The 14,770-nt window shown below is 47.1% G+C and overlaps 1 protein-coding gene across 13 annotated transcripts in view; it reads right to left on the bottom strand.

Annotated features, from left to right (window-relative positions):
- IGSF5 (immunoglobulin superfamily member 5) overlaps positions 1-14,770 on the bottom strand; it is a 46,354-nt gene that overhangs the window by 23,317 nt on the left and 8,267 nt on the right. For 8 of the 13 annotated variants that reach the window (XM_005657159.4, XM_084992167.1, XM_021070994.2 and 5 more), the window contains 2 exons: positions 9,086-9,403; positions 2,689-2,988 (listed from right to left, as the gene is read on the bottom strand). In XM_005657159.4, the coding sequence (XP_005657216.2) occupies positions 2,689-2,988; positions 9,086-9,403 (618 nt within the window). The remainder of the gene's footprint in view (positions 1-2,688; positions 2,989-9,085; positions 9,404-14,770) is intronic. The other 5 variants (XM_084992169.1, XM_084992172.1, XM_084992171.1 and 2 more) reach the window with 1 other exon arrangement.

Here is a 14,770-nt window from a genome sequence, read left to right as displayed (position 1 = left end):
GGTTCCTGAAGAAGCTGGAAGAGGAACAGCCTATTGCACCCTCAGCATTTCGTAAACATGGCTTTGCTTCTAGAAGCTGGCTCCCTGCCAGCTCCATCAGCCAAGACAGTAATGAGGTCTTCAGCTACTAAAACGTGCATAAAACATACTACACGCTGCCAGCCGCCAGCTGCTCTAGCTCCTGATGAATAATGTAGAGACGAATTACCCTTCTCCAAATGAGTCCAGCGACGTCAGACTCATCCCAACGCACCCACCACGCTTTCCTGGGAGACTGGCAGGACTCCAGCCAAGAAGAATTCAGTGGAATTAAATCTGATTAAGAAACAGAATGCCCCCTGCCCTTCCCCTACAAAGAAAAACCTTGCAGGCAAGCTAATCTCTAAATCCATTTCTATGGGGCATCACCATGAGACCAGAGCTCTTGGCCGCACAATTACCTTGTTAAGATGTGTGGTTTAAACAATTTTGTTCCATTTGGAGCTAATGGACTCTTTTTTTTTTTTTTTTTTAATCTTCCCTTGCAAAGCCTGGACCATCATTTGTCATATTTAAATTGCTTAAAAGCAAGCAGGGTTGGCTCCTTGGAGAAAGGGCTGATTCCAGGTTTGACCGGGGGAAAAACAAAGAAAGTTCGGGATATCTTAGTGAGCTAAGTATTCAAAACCCAAGAGGGACACGTCAGGAGGACAGCAGAGCCAGATGGAAGGGACGCCCACTGGCCAAACCTGGAGCAATCTGAGCATCAAAAAGAAAAGTGACAGGAAAAAAGTATAACATATTGGGTAAGAATGAAGCCATACTACAGCTGTAGAAAAGAAGAAGAAAAAGGAGAAGAAGAAGAAGGAAGGAAGGAAGGAAGAAAAGGAAGAAAAGGAAAGAGCTGTCCCTTTTTCACAGAAGAATGTCAACTAATAAAAATAGGAAAGTGATGGGACAGAAAATCACTCTTTACAATCATCACAGAAATAAGAGATTCAGACAATGACCCCCAGAAGCTAGGAGAGGGGCCTGAGGGAGGTACTTCGGCAGCCCCAGCAAAGGTATACACCTTGCAGTGACCACTCGCACAGAGGGCAGAATGGACGGGTAAGCAGATGCCAGGGACAGCCAAGGCCACCTCCGCCATCTGCTGTGGATGTGGGCAAGTTCCAAACAGCACGTCCCTGTCATCACCTGTCTTTACAACAGGACTAACAACAGCATCCACTCCTGGGAACGTCGTGCAGGTTAATTTGGTTAATATCTGAGAACCGCTTAAAACAGTACCTTTACACATTAAGACCTATGTAGTGCTTTTTTAAAAATAATTGCTGTTATTATTGCTGTTATTCTTGCTATGGCTGTAGTTTTGTCCCAAACTTCGGAAGATCTTAAGTAAAGGTGTCGGTGTAGTGGCAAGAGTTTTGGACCAAGAGAACAGCTCCTCCTGGCTTCGGGACCCCTCTGCGCCATCAGCGTAAGACCTGGAACAGAGCATCGTACTCCTCCAGGCCCCCCTTCCTTCCCTCTTTTGTAAAATGAAGGCATTAAAGTCAACCTCCAGCCCCCACCCCTGTGCTGTGGCCCAAGTGACCTCCGAGCAGGCTCAGAAGGCCCAGTGAAGGTGTGTGGTCAGGGCTCGAGTTTGCCAAGGATCCTACAGCAGATTCTCTTTGGGATCTTGGTGTTAAACGTATGTCATTTGTGTAGTTAAAAAAAAAAAAAAAATTTAAAAAAAAGCAAAATATATAGAGAGACCTGATACTTTCAAATATATTGTGAACTGCTGGGTAAAAACAATGAACCCTCCTAATTTCACTAGGACTGGAAGGAATCCTTGAGAAGATGCACCCACCCGCCTCAGATTAGAAGTGCTCACTTCCCACGGGCCCTGGGGGAGGGGATCAGACGGGAGTTATGTGTGAAAGCTTGAGAAAACACTGAATTGAAGTACCTCTATCTGAACTTGATGCTATTTTATAAGTAATGGTCAAGATTCTTAGTGGTTTCCACAGGTAAGTAGAAAAGAGGGAAATGGAGTTCCCTGGTGGCCTAGCAGGTTAAGGAGCTGGCGTTGTCACTGCTGCGGCTCAGGTCACTGCTATGGCATGGGTTCAATCCCTGTCCCAGGAACTTCTACATGCCCCAGTCTTGGCAAAAGAAAGAAAGGAGGGAAAGAGAGAGAGAAAGGAAGGAAGAAGGAAGGAGGGAAGGAAGGAAGGAAGGAAGGAAGGAAGGAAGGAAGGAAGGAAGAAAGAAAGAAAGAAAGAAAGAAAGAAAGAAAGAAAGGAAGGAAGGAAGGAAGGAAGGAAGGAAGGAAGGAAGGAAGGAAGGAAAGTTTGAGAGAGAGAAAGTGAGAAAGATTGAGAGAGAAAGTGAGAAAGAAAGATTGAGAAAGTGAGAAAGAAAAAGAAAAAAGTAAGAGAGAAAGTGAAAGAAAGAAGAAGAAAGAGAAAGAGATAAAGGGAAAGAGCAAGAGAGAGAAAAAAAGAAAAGAGAAAGAAGGAAACCCATGAAGACGCAATTTCAGAACTGAAATTACAAGGTCATTAAGCTGACACAGTCACTGGTCCCGCCACCATCCCTACCTGAAATCAAGGTCCACCCGCGATCTTCCCGGGCATCGCTGATTAAGCAGTACGACATACAAACTACAAAGCGCACAATAATAATTCACTCTGTATAAAGCAAAGAGGCTTCACTTACCCAAGGGAGGCTGAACCACCGTAAGATTTACAGTTACGGACTCTTGCAGGGGCAGCCCCTTCATGTCCGCGACACAAGTCACAGAGCCACTGCCCAGTGGCGTGAGAGCCAGGACACTCACTGCACTTTGAAGGTCATCGGGCTCCGGAGCAGAGTCATAGCTCGAATGGCTCACGGGAGCCCCGATCTCCCAGGAAATATCCGGGAGTGGGGTCCAGCCCAAAGCGCGGCAGGTCACATTACAAGGCTCTTCCGCAAGGACTACGAGGCTGCCTCCGGGAATGAGCAGCACCCCCATGACTAGAGAGGAAAAGAGAGATGTTCGGGGGGAATGATCGCACACCAGAGTCGTTCAAATTCTCCCTTCAAATCACATCGCATGAGTGCAGTCTTCCCCAGCCCAAACCGGCTGTGTCTGTATCCAGAAACCCTAACTCAGGTTTTATCTGTGTTTTATTCGTACCTGTCAGTTCACAGAAAACGGTGAGACGGCTCACCATGAAACAGATGGATTTCAGAGACAATGAATAAATAAAATCAGGGAGTTTCCACTATGATTCAACAGCTTAAGAACCCAACATAGCATCTGAGAGGATGCAGGCCTAATCCCTGGCCTCGATTTGTGGGTTAAGGACCTGGCATTGCCACCAGCTGTGGCATAGGCCACAGGTTCGGCTCAGATGCAGTGTTGCTGTGGTTGAGGGGTAAGCTGGCAGCTGCAGCTTCCCAGCCTGGGAACTTCTATATGCTGCAGATGTGGCCATAAGAAGCAAAAAAAAAAAAAAAAAGGAAAAAGAAAAAGAAAAAATCTGTATCCAGGAGTTCCCTGGTGGCCCAGCAGGTTAGGGATGTGGCATTGTCACCACCGTAGCTTGGGTCATTGCTTCAACGCAGGTTTGATCCCTGGCCTGGGAACTTCTGCATGCTGTGGACATGGCCAAACCAAAAAAAAAAAAAAAAAAAAAAAATCAAGATCCAGGGGGATATAAATACATGGGAAAGAGAGAGCAGATGTGCCCAAAGGCAGCGCTATGAGATTATGCCAGGGGAACTGTGAAGCTGTCCTGTGCTCTCCCGGGAGCCAAAGCAAAAGAGAAAACAAGCTGTACATCCCCTTTTTTTTTTAGGGCTGCACCTGCCCTTGGTTTCCAGGTTGAATCGGAGCTGCAGCTGCAGGCCTATGCCACAGCCATGGCAACATCAGATCCGAGCCACATCTGAGCCCTCACCACAGCTCATGGCAACAGTGGATCCTTAGCCTACTGAGCGAGGCCCAGGGATCGAACCCATGTCCTCATGGATACTAGTCAGATTCATTTTCCGCTGTGTTACAACAGGAGCTCCAAGTTTTATGTTCTTTTCATTGTAGGGAACACGGGTCTCAGAGTTCAAGGGAAGCAAAGCTCTCTTAGCCTTTGGTCAGTCCGATTCATTTTATTTTTTTAATCTTTTTATTCCTTTTGTATTTATTTATTTTATGATCAGCCTATATTACTCTTTGGCCACAACCATGGCATGCACAAGTGCCTGGCCCAGGGATCAAACTGTCGCCATAGCAATGACCTAAGCCACTGCAGTGACACACCAGATACTGTGTGACCTGTATTGTCACACTGAAACTCCTCATTTTATTTCTGAGTCACACATTTTTAAATATAATTTCCTATCATAGTACCTTAGAATACTTTTCTAGGTAGAAATTAAATAAAAATCTAATCCAATGTAATTAAAGAAATAACTACCTGAAATCATGTTATCAGAATATATTAAAGTTTTTAGTAAGAACCCACTTGCATATGCCAGTGCTTATCCTGTAAATACCCCACCTGAAAAGAACACCTGTAGGTGCTCATGCTACTCAGCTAACCTGAGGATGGACCCTGGTAAAGACACAGCCTTAGTGAAATATACAGTCATTGAAAGATTCAAACAGAAATATCCTAAAATCCCTGCTACGTAATCTAGTGGAAAGAACACTGGACTAAGAATCGAAAAATCTGTTCTCGACCCCGGCTTTCCCACAAAATTGCCATTACCTGGGGCAAGTCACTGAAATTTTCAGGCTCTCTGTTTTCTACCTGGTGAGCAAGGTGGTGGTTTCAAACTCAATCGCTGGTTTTCCAACACTTTGGTCTCAGTACATTTTATACTCCTAAAACCACTGAGGATGCCAAAGACCTTTGGTTTATGTGGGTTCTATCAAGTCTCACATTTGAAATTGAATTACATATTTGCTTATTTTTAAATATTTATTTTAAAACAACATTAAGAACCCTTATCTGCTAATATGGATTAACACAGTTTTATGAAAAAAAATCTATATTTTAAGCTAAAATACATGAGGAGAAAGACATTGTTTTCTATTTATGCAAATCTCTTTAACATCAGGCTAGATTCTCATATCTGCTTCTGTGGCAGTCTATTGCTTTCTCTGGGGTATTTAAAGAAAATCTGACTTCTTTATATGGAGGTACAGTTGGAAAGGTAAGGGGGCTTTTCAGATAATCATGGATATTCTTTGATACGAGACCAGCACTCAACAGGTAGTGGTTTCTTAATGGTGGGTAAACCGTATAAAGGAACTTTCATTCTGTAACATTAGAATCCATGGCTCCATCTGGTACTTTGAATGAATGGATCTTTAACACTTGCATGATTTTGTATCTGTTTTACATCAGTCACTTGGAAAACACTGTCACACTGAGTTATATAGTGGGAAACTCCCTGTACGCTGGTGATAAGGAGTGAACTATGGTAACTGATGTAATGAAACTAACATCTTGGTATCACTATGGAAACAGTCAGACCTCAGGGCACCAGGAAGAATCTAGGGACCCCCGGGAGTTTCCAGACTAGACTGGGCTGGATCAACTCTGAAAGCTCTTCTTCCTCTGAAATTTCAGATTTCCAATTACTCCTTTCGTGAATAGAGTCTTGGAGTAAGTAAAGCACCTTAGCTAATTCAAGGATTACTGCAAATGCAACAATGAGAGGGGAACAGATTCACAGACTCATCCCTTAAGGCTAAAGGTTTGCACCTTTTTTTTTTTTTTAGGGCCATACGGAGGCTCCCAAGCTAGGGGTCAAATCAGAGCTGTAGCTGCCAGCCTATACCACAGCCCCAGCAACATGGGATCTGAGGCTTGTCTGTGGCCTACACCACAGCTCATGGCAACACTGGATCCTTAACTCACTGAGCAAGGCCAGGGATCAAACCTGCATCCTTATGGATACTAGTCAAATTCGTTCCTGCTGAGCCACTACGGGAACTACGGGAACTCCTCCTGAACCTATTCTTTTTTACTCATTAATTGTTTCATTGATGCAGAGGTTTGAGAAGACAGAAACTGGGAGAGATGGATTGCTTCATTTAGTAACAAATAAATTGAACTCAAGTCTCACTGGCCCTCAAAACACAAGAGGTCTAGAGTTGGGTGAGTGATTAATTGGTGGATTGGGCAATAAATGGACAAATGCAGCAATCTGAAGCATTTCCTTTTCAGTATCTGTGATTCACCCTTTTCCATGGGCTTTCACAAAGGTCATCCAGTGGCATGACAGATACTTTACACAGGGTGATGGCTAGAACATTCACATAGACTTCGGATGACTCAACCCAGAGTTATGTAAGTTCTCTTTATTTTTTCTTACTGATACAGGGGAGGGGGAAAAAAACAATCTTTGGAAAATTCACTTTCTAAAACTAGATGTTTCCTCCTTTTTCATGATTCTTTTCCCTTGAAGAGACCCTGTTGCCCAGAGAACTTTGGTTCCTCTAAGAGCAAAGTGCCATCAGACCAGAACGACCAGGGTAAATGGATGGAGCTCGGTCCCAATCTACGGGTTCCTTCCACGTGACCTTGGGGAAGGCTCTAACTTCCCCAGATGAGTGTCTGTCCATCCATTTCTTTTTCTTTTTTTTTTATTACTCAAATGAATTTATCACTTCTGTAGTTGTCATCCATCCATGTTAAGACCAAAAGCTACAGTAATTATTAATGTGTGAAAATGCATGTTAGGGATATTCAGACAACTTTACAGGTGCATGGCTTTGGGAGAGTTGCTATAAAACCTCATGGATTTATGACTCTGATATGCCATAAGTGTAACAATAATGCCATGCCTCTGACCCTGTTTCCTTGATCATGGGATGCCCTTCTCTGGCTTCCTCACTCTGCCTGTCATCTCCAGACCTCCAAGGCACATATCATGTGGCACCTGCTGCGTGGACTCATCCTTCAAAGCCTTTCCAAGTGTCTCATCTCTCTTCCCAGTTTGAACCTGAGTTGTCTCCTTCTCATTGCCCTTGCATTATCCACTCTTCCTATGAGGTTCTTCAGGGAATAAGAACCTTATTGGGTGCCTTATTCCATTCATCCTTAAGTCCCCCTCAAACACCTAACTCAATGGCATGCTCCTATTGGGAACATAATAAAAAAAAATAGCCAATGACTGTATTAAGATTGCTTTGGACCAGTTGCTGTTCTAAAGGCTTAATACAGACCTACTCGTTTGGTCCCATAACTGCTCCATGATGAGGAAACTATTGCTCCAGGTCATTAGTTACATGCCCAAGGTCACACAGTTAACCAGTGATAAAGCTGGAACTTGAACCTATCAGGCTTCCATGACTCTATGGTTAACCACTAGTCCACCCTGGACCCCTAGCTTCAGGTGCAATAAATTGAAAATAACAAGGCTTTGGAGTCCTCAAACCACCCTCAGTCATTTTTTTTTTAATCCAATCTTCCCAAAACACTGTGATGTGGGCAGAGGAGCCTTATATCCACTTTAAAGATGAAGAAATTGAGCCATTTCAGGAGTCACCAAGGTAGGGAATTGATGAAAACAGAGCCAGAACTCATATCTTTTCTTCCTTGTCCTGTGTTCTTTCCTTTATATCACCAAGTGATTATAACAATTTGATTGTGCAAATTGGGCTAATCATCCAGGTAACCTCACAAAATCACTTATTTAGAGACTATACTTGTGCCCCTCATTAGACCACACAAAATTAGACACATCAAAGTAAAGATACAACAATTTGGCTAATTAAAAAAAAAAAGCAAGTGGAAATAGGTAGATATGTATCTCCTCCAAACGTTATTAAATTCGATTTGACAGCAGTATGAATAGAGACCAAATCATTGGAAATTTCTCCTAGGCAAGAAAATAAATAGACATAAGAAAAACTTTCAAAGAGACAATGTGATCTGTTATAAGCAACTCTGCCATAGAAATCAGGAACTCCAAAAGCTCTAATCCATCTATAAACAGCAAAGAATTACATTATTAAGGACTGTAAAGTGATTAACTTTAATAAAAATGTTCTGAACCCTCAGACTCTTTCATTTGTTCACTATATAGCATAATCTTCAGCACCTCAAAATTACCTTTCATCCCACAACTGCCCTATGATGAAAATGAACAAATGATACAAGGAAAAATAAATTATCCATTATTACTCACTTTGTTTATTTTCTCTAAAAGACTTGGGTTTAGCAAACACACACCTTTGGTTATAAGCATCACTGGGAACAGAAAGGGGTTAAAGATGAGGGAAATCCAGCTGGAAAGAGGAGAAAGTTAGGGCATGATTCAAAGCTGATAAATGATGGCAGGCAAAGAAATAGAGGCAGGTCCATGAAAAACTCGAGAAAGGACAATGAATCCCAGAATTCCAGGATGTACTTCCAGAAAATCTATTACTGCAAAAATGGGTCAGATGGAAAAGTGATTAAACACTGTCTTTCATAATCCTAATAAGAGAGAAAGAAAAGGAGGCGTCCTAGTCGTGGCACAGTGGAAATGAATCCTACTAGGAACCATGAGGTTGTGGGTTCCATCCCAACCTTGCTCAGTGGATTAAGGATCTGGCATTGCCATGAGCTGTGGTATGGGCTGCAGATGCGGCATGGATCCCACGTTGCTGTGGCTGTGGTGTAGGCCAGCAGCTATAGCTCTGATTGGACCCCTGGCTTGAGAGCCTCCACATGCCAAGAGCGGGGCCTGAAAAAAAGAAAAAAAAGGGGGGGGGGGAGATGGAATGGTAGAGCGAGAGAAGCAGGAAGAAAAGAAGTAAAGGAGTCAGTGAGGAAGGGAGGACAGAAATAAACACACAACAAAATAGTAAACAGTAGTCAGTTCAGAATAATTCTAAGCATCTTACCAACGGAAGGGGGGCCCACATGTAAAAGAAGGGCGGAAAGGCGGGAGGAGGAAGGGAGGAGACAGTAAATAAACAAAACGTCCCTCAGTTCAGAGTAACTCGAAGCACTGCACCAGCTGAAGGTCAGCCTGTATGTCCCCACATATGACACGAACCTCCCTTCCAGCCCCCTGACGTTTAACCCAGCAGACGCCAAACGCCATCCATCAAAGCCACCTGCGTACACACCTTGGACGGAAAGGAAAGCGGATCCATCCCGGTCACTGTTCTGGAGGCTGCATTTGACCTGCCCGGCATCACTGAGCTGCACGTCATGGATGATCATCTCAGAGATGAAGTTACCGCCCTCTTCATAACTTGCAGACGTGAATCGGTCGTTGGTGATGATGGGCTCGGTGGGCGTGACGCTCAGAACCACCGTGCCTTTCAGAGCCCACATGATGAGCTTCCAGCCCTGGGAGATGGTGTAGTTGAAGCGAGCCTCCGAGCCCTTCACCACCGTGACGTTCCTGGGACCCTCTAAGATTTCATTGCCGGATCCACAAGCTAAAAGACAACCAATTTTTCAAGGTGCTGAGGACATGACTCGCCAGAGGTCAACTGTGCAATGTAACCCTTCTGGGTACCAGTTGGGACCCTGGGTGCCCTCCAAAGGCTCAGCCTCGGGGTCCTGCTGATCACAACCCCAGGTCTCGGGTAGATCAGGAGCTTCCGGTGGACAGGAAGCCACGCCCACCCCTCCTCCCCAAGCCCCTCCCCTCACTTCACAGTCCTCGGAACTGCCCGCGGGATTGGGAGTGGAGGAAGCGGGGGCCCTCTTTCACCTCTGGAGGAATGTTCCTGAAGTACCTGACCCCAGCCTGTCCCAAGAAGCCACCACGATAGCCCAGCTCGGTTACTCCAGGCAAGGTTTTCAGCCTCGCTATGCAATGAGACTTTTCCTCCCAGTGAAGTGGGAAGGACCTTTGACTTCCACCACCGAGATCCCACAGTTCAGAGGGGAAATTGGAAAGTAGCTTCTCTTCACATGGACGGTGGGGACCCCAGCTTGCCCGGACCGAGGTCCACTACCCTTAGGATGGAATGCCACGCCCCTCTTACCAAGGACTGGAAGGAAGAGACAGTGGGGAGATAGAGAGAGGGAGGACGCTACACAGGAGGATGCAGGAGAGGGTCCCTTAGTGAGAACGCTGGAGGATGCACTTGGAGCCGCGTGGAGCATCTCACCACGTCCAGGGTTGGGTTTAAAGCGCCAGCAGGTGGGCAGGTGGCTCGAAAGCAAAAGACTGGACTGGGGAGTGAGTCCTGCCTCACAGGGCCAGTTATCACCCTCCTGGGTGCCCACTGCCCTCAGCTGCAGAACAGGGGCACTAGCACTGATGCCAAGCAGGATGCTGCGGAGCCTTCCTGGGGACAGACCCTCTCCTGCCCCACATCCCCTGCCTCTTGTTTCTAGAAAAGCGCTCACCTCCTAGGCCTGCCCTGCGTTCCAAAGAGCAAATTTAATCAGAGGAGTGAAAAAACGCAGAACCCAAGGAAGACAGTCAAACAAGACAAAATAATAATAGTTTAGCCACAAAACAAAGTCAAGGAAACTTAGGTCCTTCCTGGAGGCTATAAATAACATCCTGAGCCATGTGCTTGGCTTTTTTTGCAGATACCAAACCCCCACCAAGTGGAAGGCGTTAACCGCGTGCTGACCTCAAGCCCAGAGACCCCAGATGGGCTGGAACCAGAAGGCTGATGGTGTCGACTCCCAGTGACCTCACCACCCGCCAATCAGAAGACAGTGCATGAGCTGACCGTGAACCCCATGCCTCTCCCTCACACTGCCTTTTAAATCCCTTCCGTGAAAGGCACCAGGGAATTTGGGTCTTCTGAGTATTAGCTATCTGTGCTCCCTGTTTGGCCCCCTGAATAAATACTGCACTTTCCTTCATACCACCTGGTGTCAGTAGACTGGCCTGGCTACACACTGGGTGAAGGGACCCAAGTTGAGTTGGGTGAAAGTACAGAGCAACTTTTTTTAAGAACCACAGACTTCGGAGTTCCTGTTGTGGCTCAGTGGGTGACGAACCTGACTAGTGTCCATGGGGATATAGGTTCGATCCCTGGCCTCATTCAGTAGGTTAAGAATCCGGCATTGCCATGAGCTGTGGTATAGGTTGAAGATTCGGCTCAGATCCCTCATTGCTGTGGCTGTGGTGCAGGCCAGGAGCTGCAGCTCTGATGTGACCCCTAGCCTGGGAGCTTCCATATGCTGCTGGTACAGCCCTAAAAATCAGGGGCAAAAAACAAAAACAAACAAAAAAACAACCACAGACTTTGAAAACAAATATATGGTTACCAAAGGGGACAGGTGTGGGTGGAGGGACTGGTACAGGGACAGGGGTTTGGACAGGGGGGTTGGGACGGGTACATGCACCCTGAGGTCTATGGAATGATTGGCCAACAGGGATCTACCGCACAGCACAGGGAATTCTACCCAGGCTTCTGTGATCATCTATGTGGGAAAAGAATCTGAAAGAGAATGGATGTGTGGACATGTATAGTTGAATCACGCTGTGGTGCAGCAGAAATATCGCAATATTGTAAATCAATCAGACTTCAATAAAACTTTAAAAATCAAAAAATAAAATAAAGATCCAAATGAGACCATCCCTGTAAAGCTCTTAACATGGCCCCAAGCGCTCAGGAAACAGTCACGGTTCTGTGACTTGCAGGACAAGCCAAGAAAATCATAAATGAAAATAAAATGCTATTCACCGCGTTCCACCTGTTGCTCACCAGACACACTCTGACACCGGTTTTAACTGGAACGGCAACTTCCGGCTGGCCTTCCACACTGCAGGCACCAAAACCTCTCCAGCTCCTGGGAACTCAGGCGGAACCACTCAAGACGGAGCGTGTTCTGCTCCTGAAGAACTCAGGGAAGCGTTGGGCTATTTAGGCCTGGTTTCCTTATCTCCCCGGAAGAGCCATTGGGTGGCCAGTGTCTTCCTAGACTTTCCCGTGTTTGTGATGATAAGTCAAAGTAGAATTTGCATAGCACTAGGTAGCCTTCAAGATCTCTGATTCTCATCTTTCACCACTTATGGGTAATGCTGAGGAACAAAAGGACCCCCCCCACCAACATCCAGGACCTGTGATCACAGGGGTGGTGCTGAGACAGAGCATGGGACCTGGCCCCGCTGAACTGTCTCTCTTTTCTGCTCTTTCCTCCCTGAGCTCACTCAGAGTTTGTAGCAAAAAGACCCCACCCCCTTGGTTTCTTCTCGACCACACCTGCACCATCAGTAAGATTGCAACACGTTGCTATTACCTTCGGGAGCCAGATCTCTGGGGACCCGCCCGACAGCCCCCATCCACGTGGGCTGCCCCCACGTAAAGGCAGCCTCGCTTTCGCTCCAATCAAGGTCAAGTGCCAGGCAGGTTCTAAAAGAATCTCGTACGGCCCTAAGGGGAGTTAGGCAAGGGAGGAACCTTCCTGTCAGATGCTCATTGTCCTATCAGTACTCACCTGAGTACCCAGAATGCACTGCGGGGATGCGCACCCCTGCAAGGCCAGGCCAGTGGGACAGAAGGGGCTGCACAGACGGCCCCCTGAAGCCAGTGGGACAGTCAAGAAGAGCCCTGAAGTTTCCAAAGAGGCAGAACTGAGGGAGGGCAGAACAAACTGGGGCTCATCCTAAATATATGATCACTGCTCTTTGCTGTGCCTCTGGGCAAGAGAGAAAGAGAGGAAGCATGACCCTAAATAAGGACTCACAGTGGGCAACCTCCCTGACCCCTGGGCATTGCTCTTTGATCCAAGGATCCCTTTGATCCAGGATTTTTTAAAAAAGGGAAAAAGCCTGAGGAAGGGAAGTCAGAAATGACTCCCCAGGGAGGCCACAGCCGCTGTGCCAGCTTGGCTCTCCTTCAAACCCTGGACAGCATCTTCAGAAGAAAGACAGGAGCTACTGTTGTGGCTCAGCCGGTTAAGAATCCGACTAGTATCTACAAGGATGCTGGTTCGATCCCTGGTCCCTCTTAGTGGGTTAAGGATCCAGTGTTGCCACAAGCTGTGATGTGGGTTGCAGATGCGGCTCAGGGCTGGCATTGCTGTGGCTGTGGCGTAGGGCAGCAGCTGCAGTTCCAATTGGACCCCTAGCCTGGGAACCTCCATATGCCATGGGTGCAGCCCTCCCCTGCACACACACACACACACACAAAAAGGACACAAGAACACCCTACACCCCAAGGATGTGTTCTCCTATCCACTGTGATAACAACATCCTGCCCCACTCCTGACTGGGGTGCATGGGAGCAGAATGAGGAGAGCCTGAGGGGCAGGGGCTAGGACTGCTGGGGCCACGAGACTGGGCACACCCCACCAGCAACTCAGCCCAGGCCCCTCCAACCAGGAGAGCAAAGCACCAGAAACCCTGGTTCTGCCACTGCCCAGTGCCGGATGGGTCTTTCACTTCAGAACACCGCTCACTCCTGGCCAGCCCTTAAGGACTCTGTGGGCTACACGTGGAACCAAAAATGCACACAGGTACCCATAGACCTTACTGTGCAGTTGGGGAGGTGGGAGGGAGGGAGGAAGGGGCCTGGGCCACATGGAAAGTCTTCCAATTTGAACTTGGCCTTTCTTTCTTTCTTTTTTTTCTTTTTAGGGCTGCACATGCAGCATATGGTTCCCAGGCTAGGGGTCCAACTGGAGCTGCAGCTGCCGCCTATGCCACCGCCACAGCAATGCCAGATCCAAGCTAGATCTGTGACCTATGCTGAAGCTAGCGGCAATGCTGGATCTTTAACCCACTGATCGAGGCCGGGGATTGAACCCACAACCTCTTGGATACTAGTAGGGTTTGTTACGGTTGAGCCACAGTAGGAACTCCTGAACTTGGCCCTTCTTCTTCTTCTTCTTTTTTTTTTTTTTTTTTTTTTTTTTTTTTTTTTTTTTTTTTCTTTTTAGGGCCACATCTGCAGCATATGGAAGCTCCCAGGCTTAGGGTCTGATCAGAGCTGCAACTGCAGGCTCACACCACAACCAAGGCAATGCCAGATCCTTGACCCACTGAGCAGGGCCAGGGATCAAACCCACAACCTCTTGGATACTAGTCGGATTTGTTACCATTGAGCCAAAACTGGAACTCCTGAACTTGGCCTTCTGATGAAACAGGAGGCACTAAATCTTAAAACTAACCTCCCCTGACATTGCTGCCTGCGATCTTTGCCAGAACAACAACTGGGAACTGGCCTCCAGCTTTGCCTTATGACTCAGCGGCTGTATTTCTGGTAACGTGAGGCCCTGGAATCTCGCAGCTCCCTCCCTGTATCCTATCAGCTGTGGGTATGTAACCTGCCCTACACAGAATAAATATGTGAAAACTGTAAACAAGACCTTTCATCACACAGTCCCCACCTCAACACAAAAGACTCCTTTCCTCTTTGTTCTCCGTTCACGTGGTGGAGCAAAGGCCCACGTCAAGGGCAGAGTCCTGGGAACGTTCAGTGTCCCCCCAGCCACCCCCGGCCACCAGCTACAGTGACCACCCAACACTGGGTCCTCACTTGGAGAAGCTGGTCCACTGGCAAGATTCTTACTCCAGCATCTTCAATTCCAAGTCCAAGGCTTCAGCCCCACCCCCTCGCCCTCCTTCCGCCCCAAAGACCCTCCTCCATCAGCATCTCTGTGTAAAGGTCTGGTCGCCACCCAGGGTTGAGAAGCTTCTCTTCTACCCACTGTGTCCTTACATCTGCAAAACTAAAATCGCTCACAGTCACAGGTGGACCAGCTGCCTGGCTCCTCCACAGACTCGTCCTAAGCATGAGTACCATTTTTCTGCAATGGCTTTTCCTCCGCTCCCTAAAGTAGCAGCTGGGTGTCTCCCTGGCTGGCGTCGGGGGCCCAGAGGGTCTGTC

Source organism: Sus scrofa, chromosome 13 (assembly GCF_054392235.1).
Source record: "Sus scrofa isolate SSC_HxYL_T2T_F1_AM1 chromosome 13, Sscrofa_HxYL_maternal_Yorkshire_Landrace_v2.0, whole genome shotgun sequence".
Lineage (NCBI taxonomy): Eukaryota > Metazoa > Chordata > Mammalia > Artiodactyla > Suidae > Sus > Sus scrofa.
This window is presented reverse-complemented; position numbering and strand designations above follow the sequence as displayed.